Raw genomic sequence first — 15,524 nt, 5'->3', positions numbered from 1 at the left:
TAATTCTCGAGCTGCGTATGGAGTAGCGTAGAGCCGCTCTAGGCAAAACCGGAGGCTTCTCTCTACGGCCGCTATTGGCGCCGCTCTACACCTTACAATCTCTATGGTAGAAGGGTCATTTTCTAAATAAAGCTCCCCAAGTCACCAAAAGGAGGAGCAGCTGATACTTTTGTGAAACATATCTGAAACACGACATTCTGGCCCCTTTATGAACGCGCGCTACGGCGTCGCTCTAGGACTCACCACCACCTCTGTGGCCAAATGTAGCGAAAGAACCGGGCATTGGGATTCCACTTCCGCTCGGGCCCGGAAGCGCCCGTCTCCATGACGACGGCGCCGTGCGTGCGCCCGCGCGGGCCTCTGCCGTCACCTCCTGCCGGCGTGGCTCCTCCTCTTCCTCCTCCTCCTCCCCCGCCCGCGCGCCGATGGGGGGAGGAGCAGGATGCGGATCGTCACTTCCGACTGCGGGCCCTTCCCGGCCGCCATCTTGCGGTGTGGGGGGACGCGGGGGGCCCGGGGGCCGCGGCGGGCCGCTCGATGGGAAGATGCAGCGCACGGGGCCGGGCGGGGCGGGGCCTGGCGCCGTGCTGGGGGCGGGGCCTGGCGCCGCGCTGGGGGCGGGGCCGGGGCGCGCGCTGCTGAGGCGGGAGCTGCGGCTCCTCGAGTCCATCTTCCACCGCGGCCACGAGCGCTTCCGCATCGCCCGCGCCTGCCCGGACGAGCTGGGCTGCGAGTTCCTGCCCGGCCCGGGCGGCGGGGGGCCCGTCCGTATCCATGGCAACATCACGGTGAGTCCCCGGGTGGGGGGGGAGGAGGGGGCGCCTTCAATTGGGCGGGAGACCCTCGCCCTCCCTCGGGGGCGGGGCTTGGAGGAGAGTGGGGTGATGGGGAGGGGCGTGTGGAACCGGGGCGGGGCATGCAGAGGCTGGGCGGGGCGTTTTCTGAGAGGGGCGGGGCATGTGTGGGCGGAGCTTAGAGGGCGGGGCCTAAGGCGGGCCGTGGGTGGGGGTAGTTGGCAAGGTACAAGAGGGATCATGGAAAGCCCCTGTGCAAACCTACGAAAGTTGCAAACTTGGCATATCATGGTATCCTGTGTTAACACGCTGGCTGCAGTGGAGGCGGAAGCCCCATCTTCCATCAGTGCCACGTAGCTTCCAGGTCAACATTGCATGATCTAAGCCACTCACCCTCTGCCAGCCCACTTCCAAGCAAAAGCAAAGACTTGCCCTGCCTTTGCAACTGGGACAGAAACCCAGTGGGTTGGCAAAGGAGGGTTGGAGGGATCGTCCTTCCGCCAGCCTACTCACTCGCCTGCGTGGAATTTCTGCTCGCCTCTGATGACCACCCTGAGGCTTAAGCACAATGCAGGCAGCTGGGAGGCAGGGGGTTTCCCATCTTGAACGCTTCCGCAACATGAGAACCCAGTGAGGCCACCCGGTAAGCCAAACGTTGGACAGACAAAATAAAGTAGTTCTTCACACAGTGTGCAAACGATGGGATGTAATGCGGACACCAAACTGGATGACTTGAAAAGAGAATTGGACAGGTTTGTGGAGAATAAGGCTATCAAGGCTAGTCACCACGGCTATATTCTCCTTTCCCTGTGAGACAGTACGCCTCTGAATTGCCAGCTGCGTGTTGTGCCTGAGTCCTGCTTGTGGGTTTCCCAGGGGCACCTGAGTTCTCCACCATGAGGACAGGATGCCAGGACAGATTGACCTTTGAGCCTAATCCAGCAGGGTTGTTCTTATGGGAGACCAGCCTTGAATTAGCAGGGGGAGATGTGATTTATATGGGGCAGCTGCCAGGGTAACACAGTGTGCAGCATGTAGCCAAAAAGGGGTGCAGGCTGTGGCATGGAAGCAGAGATGCAGGCCAGCCCAGGTGCTCCAGTGGCCTAGCTGGAAAAAGATGGGAAAGGATCAGGCGAAGAGGCGTCACTATTTTGCTTTTACGACTCAGATCTTCAGCCCGGTTTACCTTCTTAGTGGTTTAGACTGGAAATACCACTTCAGAGATCTGGGGAATGTGTAGCCCCTCAACCCTGACCACTGGGCATCTTGGCTGCAGCTGATGTGTGTTGGGAGGCCAACAGTAACTGTAGGGACCCGCAGGACATCCAGCTCTGGAATAACAGATGCCTGGGTCAAAAAGCAGGGAGGGTTGTTATCTCAGCTAAGACCTTAGACTTGAGACCCCTTGAGATTGGACTGGCAGACTTCATTATGGCATCAAGTTAGTCCCTAGCTGCATGGCTTTCATATTCAGAGGGCCACAAGAACCCTGGCAGGTAGAATAACATTGCTAGCCCATGGGAGCTGAAGTCAGGGTATTTAGATCAAGACTGGAGAACCTGGTGCCCTCAAGGTATCATTGGACTCCAATTCCCATCAGCCTCAGCCAGCATGCGTGATGGGAGTTGTGGTCCGGTGACATCTGGAGGACAATAGCGTCCCCATCCCTAGCATAATGGGCTTGTGACAGGAAGTTGCAGAGGACTGAAGCAGAACAACATTGTCATATCTGGTTATCTCTGTGAGATGCTAACCCCCTCGGTTTCCCCGCCTTCTCTAGGAGTCTTATCCAGCTGTCCCCCCAATATGGTCCGTGGAATCAGACGATCCCAACCTGGCGGCGATCCTGGAGCGGCTAGCAGACGTGAAGAAAGGAAACACGTTGGTGAGGCGGGAGAAGCGCCACCTCTTTGGGGCAGGAGGGGGAGCGATTGAGCTGGAGGAGGCAGGGTGGGGGGTGATCAGCATTCCTCCTTTTTCCATAACTTTGTTGTCGTTGGCTTCCTTCTTGGCTAGCTTCTGCAGCACCTGAAGCGGATCATTTCCGATCTCTGCAAACTCTACAACCTTCCCCAGCATCCGGACGTTGAAATGCTGGACCAGCCTCTGCCTGCTGAGCAGGTAAGCCAGCCTTGTGGCTCCCAGCAAGGCTCCTGGGCCAGGTGGCATTCTGCTGTCATGGAGGCTGCTTGAATGGGCACAATTGGTTCTGTGTTTATTTCTTCCTGTCCGGCACATTTCCTCTGTGCCAAACTTCTTCAGGCAGTAGCAGAGTTTGCAGCAGTTGCTTCCGTGTAAGGAGAAGGAAAAGTCCACACACTGTTCTTTCTATCTAACAGCGTTTATTTACATCAGCAAGCAAAGGAACAAAGAAATCCACCCGAACACCAGTCACAGGTGTACTAAAATAGGTTCCATATAGGAAGGTGTTAGGAATCAATTCCCCAGGACACTCCTGACTGTTGCCTACGCAGCAAAGTAGCAGAGTAGTGGAACTCTGATAGATGTGGGATTACAAGGAAACACAACACACAGGAAAAAATCATTCATAGAAGTTTACTAAGGCATAAGTTCTTTGTCAAGAGTCCCAATAAAGTACAGCATAGCTCCTCTTAGAGCAAAAAAAAAAATCCAGTTTCAGCCTAAAAAGACACTACACAAATATAAATGCAAAAATATAAATGTAAAAGAAGTCAGTCGAAGAATGAAGAAAAAGAAGGAGGAGAAAGACTGCTCACTGAGCGGCAGATAATACGCTTCCCCGTGGCCTTGGTACTAAGATAAGGCACACAGTTCAAAACAACAGCTGCTTGCTTTGAGCCGAATGGAAAGTTACAGACCTGCTAGAACGCACAAGCATGTTCCAGCTTTTATTGGCAGCTTCTGCAAATACATAAAACTTCACTCCATGACAGAAGGGGCAGTGGACTGTGCTTTATGATGAGTTTCATATTGTCTGTACTGACCTGCTGCAGCAGTCCAGGGGTTCAGATGGGAATCTTTCCCAGCCTTAGTTGGGGATGCCAAGAATTGAAGCAGTGACCTTCTGTGTGCAATCTGGCAAACAAACATTAGAATCTTCTTCTTCTTTTAAAATAAATTTTATTAATTTTATGAATAAAAAAAATTCAAATAAACACACATTGATAACGTAACACTATATGTAGGGATTCTCCAAATCTCGCGACTTCCCCCCATCCCGTCCATGAAGCCTTGTTTTAAAACATCTACAACTGCATATTTGTTTGTGCTCCAGTTATTATATCAAACCATATTATCCATGATATTTTTTACACTACAAGTGTGTCAAAATCCTGCTCTGGTTTCCATCTGCTTATGGTGGTCTCCTAAATAACTACAAGTTATTTTTCCCCCATTCTTTTATAAAGTTTTTATCCTCTTGATTTTCAGAAATCAAGGAATCTCAGAAACATGAGAATCTTCTGTTTAACCTTTTGTCCAAGCCAAGAAACTATGACTAACAGCTCTGGAATGAGCCACAATATTAAAATATAGTTCAAAGTTGCTTTAATTCCTTGCAGTGCAGTTCATAGGAATGCAGGAAGTTGCCTTATATTGAGTCAGACAATTGGCCCACCCAGCTCAGTTTTGTCTACACTGACTGGCAGGGACTCTCTGTGGAGTTGCCGGGGTTTGAACCTGGGACCCTCTGCACCCAAAGCAGATGTTCTGTTGCTGAGCCACAGCCCTTTCCTAACCACCTCTACTCATAAGTCTAAATCCTATTGAATTCCACTGGGCTTACTCCTGGGTATGTAGTTGGGATTGCAGCCTGTGTAGTGTTAATGGAAATGTCCTGGTTTGGTCACACAAAGCTTGCCTGTGAAAGGCTCGTTCATATTTTGACATACTGAGATGATTGTCTGAATGCAGTCGTTTTTTTATAAAACCTCCAAACAGCTTCCTTTAAGGCAGGCATTAACGTGTAGTGTTTGGAGTATAGTTAGCCTAACTTAAGGAAGCTGAGAGTTGTTGGGAGGTCTCTATTTCTCTCACTGAACTCCCAGAGCAGTTCAGCAGCCTGTCCCTTTTCCCAGGGAACTCTTAACACCTAACAGCTCCCAGCGCTCTTAACAAACTTCCAGGAACTGGGAACACCATGACATCATTGCAGTTTAAACATAGGTTGCAAGCATGGCCTTACGGCAGTGTTTTCTAGAATAACTCCCCGCACCTGTCCTCCTGCTGTTTTGTTCCATAGAGCACACAGGAAGAAGTGTCCTCTGAAGAGGAAGACGAGGAGATGCCAGAGGTAAGGGGCGCATTCCTTTAAAACTTCCCAACTCCTCTTTGCTCAGCCACCTCAATTCCACAGCCATTCCTGTTCCTTCAGAAATGTTCAGGACAGGGGCAATAATAATAATTTTATAACTTATACCAGGGGTCTGCAACCTTTAAGACAAAAAGAGCCACTTGGACCCGTTTCCGAAGGAAAAAAACCTGGGAGCCGCAAAACCATTGCGACATTTAAAACAAATATAACACTGCATATATTGTTTCTTACCTTAATGTCCGATCTGACAGCGGGTGGGAAGGTGACGTCGGGACGGTGCGTGACTAACGCACGCACCGCCCCCATGCGACGTCACAGCCAGTACAGCGCCCGCCACAGTGGGGAGTGTTGGGGTGCACAATGCGCCTCCTCCCCTCGCTAGTATCTGCCCCGGAGCCGCGGCAAAGGTGTAAAAGAGCCACATGCAGCTCCGGAGCCGCGGGTTGCAGACCCCTGACTTATACCCTGCCCATCATGTGGACTGGAGATTTTAGCGCGATAGCGAGCAAGGATTCGGATACATCCATCAGTGGTAAATAACAGACACATCCAGATCCATAACAGCTTTAAAAATTGGCTGCAGAAGCCTATGTTAAAAGGTCTGTGGAGATACATTTTGGAGACGTAGAGCACCCTTCCTATTTAGCATGCAACAATTCTTGAATAGTTCCACGTTGCTAAATTTCTATGTAAGAAATCAACCTTCTAGTGTAGCAGCACCTACACCTCAGAACTCCCTGCCTTTTGATATTAGACAGGCTCCTTCACTGTACCATTTTCGGCGCCTTCTATAAATGTTTTTGTTAGGCATGCCATGAGGGAATGTGGCTCTTGGGTGAAAGGAAGTCCCCCCCCCCCCCACCCGCTGCTTGCAGTTGTGAAAGCTGAAGCAGCACGAATCAGACCTGCATGGCTTTGCAGCTTTTGATTTCTAAGGAGAGAAAAAAAGAGAATTCAAAGCTGTCGCGAGTCAGGAATATGTCACGAGCTCAGTCTTCTTGCGTCGCAGGGGGGTTGGACTAGATTTGAAGGCCCTTGGGTCCCTTCCAACTTCACCATTCTGTGGTTCTCTTCTCGCCCCCCAAGGACACTGAAGAACTCGATCACTACGAGATGAAAGAAGAGGAGCCGGCGGAAGGGAAGAAGGCGGAAGATGACGGCATTGGCAAAGAGAACCTGGCCATCCTCGAGAAAATAAAAAAGAACCAGAGGCAAGATTACTTAAATGTACGTGTCACCAGGCGGGAGGGCAAGGCGGGGAAATGGGGGGGGGGTTGGGGGTGGAGATGGAGAGGAGGGTCACCCAGCTGACGTTTCAAAGCCTGCCTCTCCCTCTTTGATGCTGGGAGTGGCACATGGTCGGAGTGCGGCTTCCGTGAGCCCTGGCTGTTGGCTGCACTGCCTGGGGGCTGGTGGGGGTTGGAGTTCACCTTGCCAGGAGAGCACCAGGCCAGCCCTGAGCCTGGGCAATAGCTTGTCTCCATTCTGGGGGCAGGGGGGGATGGAGTAACCTGGGGCTGGGCAGCCCGTTTTGCTAGCAACATGGGTGTAACAGTGAAATTCCTCCTCCCTCTCGCCCTCTCTCAGGGGGCAGTGTCTGGGTCTGTGCAGGCCACCGACCGGCTAATGAAGGAGCTCAGGGATATTTACCGATCGGCAAGTTTCAAGGGTGGTGAGTATCTAGCCTGGAAAAGCCCCGAGGCAGGGGATGGGGAGGGGCTGAGGCCTGGGAGCCTGGCCTTGTCTCTGCTTTTTGGGGAAGTGGTTGTCATCGGTCAGGAAGAGGGGGGCAGGACTGTTGAGAAACCTGGATTGTAATAAGTAAACTGAGTTGGTAGGTAATGTGATGCATTATTTTCTTGTGGTTGTGTGTCTGGTGTATACTGAAGCCTATAATGTAGAATTTGAAATTTATTTTGTCACCCCTGTTCGTATTTTTGTGTTGCATTGGTCTTTTCAGTGGGGTGTAGATGATGGAGCAATTGTTTTTGTTCGTGGTTTGTTTAGGTAGATATATATACTGTGGGCTGTGTCCTTGCTCACGCTGCTTGCCAACCCTAACCAATAATAATAATAACAACAACAACAACAACAATAATAATAATAATTTTATTATTTGTACCCCACCCATGTGGCTGGGGTAGCCCTGTCATTCTGGGCGGCTTCCAACGTATATAAAAACATAATTACCCCATTAACCTGGAGCCTTCCTTTCCCAGGATTCTCATGTGCCACTGCAAATGGGGGACTGTGCAATAACAGCTTTACATATACAGTGGTACCTCGGGTGAAGTACTTAATTCGTTCTGGAGGTCCGTACTTAACCTGAAACTGTTCTTAACCTGAAGCACCACTTTAGCTAATGGGGCCTCCTGCTGCTGCCGGAGCACAATTTCTGTTCTCATCCTGAAGCAAAGTTCTTATCCCGAGGTACTATTTCTGGGTTAGCGGGGTCTTTAACCTGAAGCGTCTGTAACCTGAAGTGTATGTAACCCGTGGTACCACTGTATTTGTTTGTGTACAGGCAACTCCCCACTTGTACGCGATCTACTTGCATGCGACGGCAGATACACATGCGACACTGGGAACCCAGAAGTGGGGACCACCCTAGAGAGTCCTTGTGGCTTGCAATGAGACCCCGGGGCCCAAAGAGGACATCCTCTTCAGGTTCTGGGGTCTCCCTAAGAGCCACAAGGACTCTCTAGGGTGCTCCCCACTTAGGTGCGTTTCATTTATACACATGGGGCCTGGAACGTAACTCCTTTGTGAATAGGGAGTTGCCTATATATATTGTGGAAGCCGAGGTGGTTTGCTGTAGGAATTTAATTCTGTTTTGTTGGTTACTTTAAGGTTTGTGTGTGTGTGTTTGTGTATATAGCCATTCTTCCTTTCCTTTCTCCTGCAATACCGACTGCTTCTTTCTATTTCCCACAGGAAACTATGCAGTTGAACTAGTGAACGACAGCCTGTACGACTGGAATGTCAAACTCCTGAGGTAAGGGTCTGACTGGTCCCGTGTGTGTGTGTGTGTGTGTGTGTGTGTGTGCTGCACCCTCCATTCCAGTATGAATCGGGACTTCACACACCCTTGAAGACGCCTGCTCTGCTTTTTCTCCCAGGCCGGTAGATTGGCAAAGGGATTTTTCCTCCCCCTCTTTTCTCCACTGCGAGCAGCGAGAGAGGCTGGGGCAGAGCACCTTGCAGTGGGCTGCTTCCAGCCAAGCTGGAAAAAAAATCAACAAAGGCCTATCTGAGCCTGCTTTCTTGATTCATAGCCAGCATTTTTATTGCAGCTCTTCCAGCAACGACAGCAAAGGCTCCCAGAGCAGTTCACATGTGCTGGGGAATCAGATAGTCCTTGCCCTCGGGTTCTTCTCATGAAGTTAGCTAGTGCTTTGGTAGATGGAGAGGTTAAAACTTCTTTGCCCATCCCAGTGCCTCTGAATATACCCCACATACCCTCCTCCCCAGCCAGCAGATCTATTTAACTAGTGGAGTGAGGATTTATGTGTGCGAAACATATATATATATATATATATATATATATATGCAGGTTTTGGTGTCCTCGGGTGTCTTCCCGTGTAAAAGTTGGGGTGTCTAGGCGACGTTTCGACGAGGTCTCACTCGTCATCTTCAGGCTGGTGCTTTCGGCTTCTTGTTACTGGAACAGAGCTCTGTTCCAGTAACAAGAAGCCGAAAGCACCAGCCTGAAGATGACGAGTGAGACCTCGTCGAAACGTCGCCTAGACACCCCAACTTTTACACGGGAAGACACCCGAGGACACCAAAACCTGCATTCCTGTACCCGTGAAAATCTACGAAAACAAATATATATATATATATATATATATATATATATATATATATATATATATATGTATATGTATATGTATATGTATATATATATATACACACATACACACATATATAGGCTGATGGGCTGCCCTCTGTCCCTTCCCCCACCTTGGGGGCTTTTCTGCGAGGTGGAAGAAGGGACTGACCGGCTGCCCCTCTCCATCCTTGGGGAAAAGCCCCCGCTCCATGCGGCTCTTTAAAAGGAGTGCTGAACAGAGCCTCCTGCCTGCATTCACTCCATAAGACGCACACACCTTTCCCCTTACTTTTTAGAAGGGAAAAAAGTGCATCTTATGGAGCGAAAAATACGGTACAGTATATGTGCTGGTGCATGGACAACCTGCCCCCAGTTTGTGTTTATTGCACCATATCCCACCTTTTTCTCCAAAGAACTAAAGGTGTGGCATACATGGGTTTTCTCCACACCTCGCTTAATCCTCACAACAGCCCTGCGAGGTAGGGTAGGCCGAGAGGCAGTGACTGGCCCCAGGTTGCCCCCAATGAGCTTCATGGCCGTGTGGGTCTCTGCCAGGTCCTACACCACACTGACATGTTGAGGCCAGGAGTGAATCCTGCCCACGGAACAAAACGGTTTCCACAGATCACAGAATTGTAGAGTTGGAAGGGACCACCTAGTGCAACCCCCTGGAATGCAGGAATACAGTGGTACCTCGGGTTAAGAACTTAATTCGTTCTGGAGGTCCGTTCTTAACCTGAAACTGTTCTTAACCTGGAAGCAGCACTTTAGCTAATGGGGCCTCCTGCTGCTGCCACTGCACAATTTCTGTTCTCATCCTGAATCAAAGTTCTTAACCCGAGGTACTATTTCTGGGTTAGCAGAGTCAGTAACCTGAAGCGTCTGCAACCTGAAGTGTCTGTAACCCGAGGTACCACTGTATGAAGCTGGATCAAACCTGCAGCCATGGCGTTGTCTGCACCATGCTCTAAGCAACTGAGCTAGCCAGGAGAGTTAGAAAGTTAGCCACACACCCTGGATAGAAGCCCCCCCCCCCAATCTAGGCCAAGGGTGGGGAATCTCTGACCCAGTGTGCGCCATCTGGCCCTTGGGACTCTTCCCCAGGCAACACCTCTATGCACCTTCCACAAGTGTTTCCTTGAACCCTGGCTGTGCATCTCACTTGCCTGTTTAGAGGTGTGTGTGTCGTGATGGTGCAGAGAAACTACCCCATTGTACAAAAGTGGGGAGAAAAAAATTGCATTTGTTTCTCCACCCGCTTTGGCTTCTCGTCCAGCCCAGCATGTCACCCCCAAAGCGGGAACTCTGACCTGGGGAGGGGCGAGTGGCCTTCCTTTGGCCTCGGCTCAGCTTGAATCCCTCTCTCTCCCAGGGTGGACGAGGACAGCGCCTTGCACAGCGACCTGCAGATCCTCAAAGAGAAAGAGGGGGCAGACTTCATCCTCCTCAACTTCACCTTTAAGGTCAGGCTGGTGGAGGGAGGAGGAGGTGGTGGCAGCAGTGGCAGCAGCTGCTGATGGCCAGGGTGGGAGGGAAAGGGAGGGCTGCCCGGCAGCCATCTCAGCTTCTTCTTCTAATTTCAGGACAACTTTCCCTTTGACCCGCCCTTCGTAAGGGTCGTGTCTCCTGTGCTGTCGGGAGGGTAAGTGCCTGACGATCCCCACCGGTGGGATTTGGGTGGCTGGTATTAGTAGCTCAAGTTTCCTATCAAAGACGGGGACAGCAACCTATGTAAAACCATGCTGTTTTAAATCACTATTATTATTGCTGCTCTGTTTTGCCTTGCTTATTTTGCTGTATCCCTCTTAATGATTATTTACGTACCTGGCACAGTCCACTTGGAACTTCTGTTGTCCAAACCTCATTTGAAACAAAATGGGCTTGCATGAGAACACCCCGCTGCTCCATTTGTGCATGCTGTGCGCATATGCAACTCCAAGTCACTTCAATGGGGCTTGTACTGGTGAGCAATTCCTGGCAGATTGTGCCCACTGTAATTATTTTGCCTTATCCACGTTGCATGAAAACATCAGAGGATAATAATAATAATAATAATAATAATAATAATAATAATAATAATAATAAGGCTTTAGTGAAATTGATTTACTTTAATAATATTTAATAACTGTCAATACCCAACTATATTAACTATATAAAAATCATATTTACCTTTTTAGAGAAGTCTGTACAGGTTTGTGGACATAAATGTTAAAACTGTAAATCTGAATAAAGGTTGTTTTGGAGAAGACAAGTTATTTCCCCCCCAAAAATCAGTATTATTTAAATCTATATTCCCTCCCTTCTTCTGAAGATCTCAGGCTTTTTGGCTAACAATGGATTTTCCTCTGTCCTTCTCTCCCAAGGTATGTCCTGGGCGGAGGAGCTATCTGCATGGAGCTTCTAACGAAACAGGTGAGCGGCTGGGAGGACTCCCATTTGGGGCCAGGTTCAAGTCCCACTTCTGCAGCAGCTGGGCTGGGGTGTTCGGCTGGCCTGCTGCTCCCTGGGATAGCTCAGTCGGTAGAGCGCGAGACTCTTAATCTCAGGGTTGCAGGTTCGAGCTGCACCTGGGGCAGAAAGGTCCCTGCATTGCAGAGGGCTGGACTAGATTACGCTGGTGGTCGCTCCCAACTACAGTTCTATGAAGATTTCCTTTTCCCTCACCTCCTTTTCCCCAGGGCTGGAGCAGTGCTTACTCGGTGGAGTCCGTGATCATGCAGATCAGTGCCACACTTGTGAAAGGCAAAGCCAGGGTCCAGTTTGGCGCCAACAAGGTAACCTGGGGCTTGGGTCGACGTGTCCCCTGCCCCAATTCCCCTGCGCTGGTGCTGTAGAGGAGTCGGCTGCCAGAGGTTCCAACCTCTGGCAGAAGAGAGCAGGCAAAGCTTTAACGATTCCCCGAGTGCTTTGACAATCCTTCTTCACAGAGAACTCTGGAAAGAGAATTGTGGGCAATCTCAGCACCCCGAACAAACAGCAGCTCCCAGAATATATATATTTTTTGTGGGGGGGCAGGGGAGAACCGTGACTGTTCAAAGTGATGTCATGGTGCTTTAAATGGTGTGTGGTGTACAATGTGGCCTAGGTCAGTCTTGGGTCTCCAGCTGTTGCAAGACTACAACTCCCACCATCCCTGGCTGTTGGGCTAAGCTAGCAGTGGATCATGGGAGTTGTAGTCCTGCAACATCTGGGGACCTGAGGTTGAAGAACACTGACTTAGGTGACCTTGAAAGAACTGCAGACCTTTTCTCTCTTTCAGCCCTCAGGGTTGTTGCAAGAATAAAACAGGGAGGGGAGAACTATGTCCACTGCCTTAAAATATGGGATGTAAAAAAGGGGGGGGCAACTTCCTATGGTCAAATCGTGCTTGTCCTAAAACGCCTTGATTGCATTAAAAAAAACCCACCACTTACAAGTGAGTGCTTCATGGTTGGAGCAATGTGGGAGATATAATCTGGCAAAGTCGCCTCTAGGAGTGTAACATTTCACGGGTGTGTGGCTTTTCAGGGTAATCGTGTTTCTGTGATTTAGAGGCAGGAGCCTCTAGGGTACCCATGGCTGGGCGATAGCTGTCTTTCAGCTTCGCGATATATTGCCAGCTAAACATCGTGACATACTGATATATCAGTATGTCTGAAATAAGGATGGAACTGTGTAGAGGCACTGGCTAGCTTCACGGTGTTTCCCACGTTTTGATTTTTGTATAGCACACACACATCATGATTCACGATATATTGCCATTGCACCCATTGTGGGCGATGACAGAAGGGTGCAGAGAGGGCAGCCTTCTTAACATTAAAAGCCATTCTCCTCCCACAGAACCAGTACAGTTTGACAAGAGCGCAGCAGTCGTACAAGTCCCTGGTCCAGATTCATGAGAAGAATGGTAAGGACTGGCACCTTAGTTGCAGCGCTTCTGGTGGAAAGCTTAGGAGCCAACCTTCGTTGTTGGCCACTGTTTCTTATCCTCTCCTTAAGGGACTTCCAGGCTTAGGGAGGAGCAGGTGGGACCCCACAAGTGGCTTTATAAGGATTTAAACCAGCAATTTGAGTTGAGCCCAGAAATTCTGCGAAACAGTAAAACCATTAATGATAACAACAGTATTCAGCAAGTTCCATTCTGTACACCCATGGCAACTGGTGTCAGGTGCAAGATAAAATAGGAGCCAAATGTAAAATGAGGTCACGGGGTGGAATCAGTGACGTCGCAATTTACAAGTACAAAACTACACCCGAGTTATTACAGGCAACAGCCTAATCGAGGGAGACAGGGGTGGTGTTGCAATTGTTAAACAATTGTGGGAGGGGAGCTCAGAACCCCCTACCTTCTGCCCTCATCCCCTTGTCCTAGGGGCGTTCTGTCTATACTGAAGAGTCTCATTGCAGTGGAAGATGGGTAGCTTTCCCACTCCAGAAAGTTTGTCTGCCATTACTGACCACCTATTCCCGACTGAGGCTGCCACCAGTTTGAAAACCATCACCCCATGGCAATCCCTGTAGGGCACGGGTAGGTTGCCCGGTGCCCTCCAGCTGTTGTTGGGAGGGTGGCTGCAACATACCCCCAGCAAGGTCTCTGGATCAGGAGTTGGAATCCAGCAAGATCTGGAGAGACCCACAGGATTCCCATCCCCCAGGAGAGGATGGCCCTTAGCTCAGTGGCAGAGCGTACGATTTCTATGCAAAAGGCCCCCCTGCTCCTCCAGTTCTAGAGGAGAATCTGGGCCTGGGAAAGAGCCTCTGAGCACCCAAGTAAGAAGAGTATTTTGCTGGCTAGACCAGCTCCATGTGAGGCAGGGGTGGGGAATTGCTGGCCTGTGATGTAGTTTAGAAAACAGAAGAAAACTGGGTGGTGGGGTTAATTCTGTGCTGGCTGTATGCTGCAAACAGGCAGGCCCAGCTAAAGCTCAGCTGTTTGCAAAAGGACTTTCAAACAGCCCCTCTGAAAAGCAGAGGATTTGAAGAGCAGCACAAGGCAGTTTTACAAAAAGGTTTCCAAACAGTTGTGCTTTTGCATTCCTGACAATCAGGACGCAGCGTTGCCTAATGTGAAGATGGCACCTGGTGATTGACGGGAGGGCGGGGGGGCCCCCACAATGGTGAAGAGGTTAAGAATATGTAGGTCGCCCACCAGCAAAAGTTTCCCAGCCTTGATCTACAGAAACGGCGTCTGTTCACCTAAACCCCCCGTCTTCCACCTTTCCTCACCACCTTTTACTTTGCTCTCAGGCTGGTACACGCCCCCTAAGGAAGATGGCTAAGCATGGAGACGGTCACCCTGGACAGCCTCAGACCGGCCTCGACTTCCCTGCTGAACGCTGCTGCATTTGGATCGCAAGGATGCCTGCTCTTCCTCCTCCTTCTCCTCCTCCTCCTAGGACAGGACACTCACACTCTCCTCCCTCCCTCTTTCTCCACCGCCCGTACTTGCAAGGCGATTTTAGTGAGCGGCTCCAGCGGGGGACTCTTACGGAATTATAAACACTTGCGAGCAGCCGGGCCCTCCCTCTGCTCTGCTCAGGCGACTCGCTTGGACCCGCGCTAGCAGGCAAGCTGGCAGTCACTCTTATTAAAAACCACACACACACGAAAACAAAACAAAACAGCAAAACTCTTTGATTCTCTTGTTATCGCTGGAAGCTTCCAGCTCCGCTGCAGTCTTAGAGCACCTCTGCCTCTTCCCTCTGCTACGGATTTAATTTATTTTCTTATTTTCATGTACACTGCTTTTTTTTTCTTTTCCTTTTTGGTTACAGTGTATGATGGATGTGTATGGGGGGGAAATGTATCTTCTTTGGAGAACAATTACATTTGTTAATTTGAAGGGGAACTAGTCTTACCTCTCTGTCTGCAACGCAGGTGGCAACTCAGGGTAGGTTAAAGGGTGTTGCCTTCCTAGGAAAAAAACAACCAACCACAAATCCATGAGGTCTAGAAACTTTAAAATCAGTTCCTAAAGATCCTCAGGCTCATGGAATTGCCATAACTTGCTAGATTTATATTGCATCTGTGTGACGTTCCCTATGATCCTGACACAATATCTGCACTGTGATTTTGTTTTTCAACCAGGACCAACTCTGCTTAGTAGTCGTGAGGATGGTTGCTTTTGAATCCTCACAGTCCTGTTGTGTTAACTCCTTGTGCACACTTGGTTTTTCAGAATTGGGAAGTAGGAACCCAACAGCTTGCTAGGATACAAATTTGGGGTTAGCAATTAGGTGAGGGCTTTGTGTCTTTCTGGTGCTCCTAGGACACCTAGGTCAGACCAGGGCAGCAAGGAGGTTTCCACACTTCCAGTTTTGCTATTCTTTGACTTTACGCTCCTGTGGACCACTTGAAAATTGCCAAGGGTATTTGATTTGATTTTTCGGCCAGCTATAGCGTTCATAATGCTGTGTGATTTTTACTCGTGTTTCAATTGCTCCTTTAAATTTCTTGGTTTGTACTTTGCTCCGTTAGAACTGAAATTGCCTAGAACTGAAATGCAATAAAGTACAAGAAAGAAAGAGAGCAATAAAAATGCAATTAAAAATCTTAACGCAGGCACATCATGGACTACCTGAAAGGAGCACATGGGCCACTGGTGGTCTGTTCACCAGTTTGGGAG

The 15,524-nt window shown here is 49.7% G+C and overlaps 1 protein-coding gene across 1 annotated transcript; it reads left to right on the top strand.

Annotated features, from left to right (window-relative positions):
- The first annotated feature begins 410 nt into the window (after positions 1 to 410).
- Positions 411 to 14,741, top strand: UBE2Q1 (ubiquitin conjugating enzyme E2 Q1). The gene is made up of 13 exons (XM_083477234.1): positions 411 to 788; positions 2,575 to 2,679; positions 2,811 to 2,915; positions 5,017 to 5,067; positions 6,175 to 6,315; positions 6,676 to 6,760; positions 8,023 to 8,083; positions 10,293 to 10,383; positions 10,504 to 10,562; positions 11,284 to 11,332; positions 11,599 to 11,694; positions 12,740 to 12,806; positions 14,147 to 14,741. The coding sequence occupies exons 1-13, from the start codon at positions 426 to 428 to the stop codon at positions 14,176 to 14,178; spliced, it is 1,305 nt and encodes a 434-aa protein (XP_083333360.1). The 5' UTR covers positions 411 to 425; the 3' UTR covers positions 14,179 to 14,741.
- The last annotated feature ends 783 nt before the right edge of the window (positions 14,742 to 15,524 follow it).

This window comes from Podarcis liolepis, assembly GCF_965112155.1.
Source record: "Podarcis liolepis genome assembly, chromosome: 15".
In the NCBI taxonomy this organism is placed as follows: Eukaryota; Metazoa; Chordata; class Lepidosauria; order Squamata; family Lacertidae; genus Podarcis; species Podarcis liolepis.
The sequence above is the reverse complement of the archived record's forward strand: the minus strand, read 5'-3'. Positions and strand labels throughout refer to the sequence as shown.

Excerpts from the sequence above, each read along its gene's own strand:
- UBE2Q1 (XM_083477234.1), top strand. The coding sequence starts at position 426 with ATGGGGGGAGGAGCAGGATGCGGATCGTCACTTCCGACTGCGGGCCCT. Across the intron at positions 789-2,574 it reads GTATCCATGGCAACATCACG|GAGTCTTATCCAGCTGTCCC; the intron begins GTGAGTCCCCGG and ends CGCCTTCTCTAG. Across the intron at positions 6,316-6,675 it reads AGAGGCAAGATTACTTAAAT|GGGGCAGTGTCTGGGTCTGT; the intron begins GTACGTGTCACC and ends GCCCTCTCTCAG.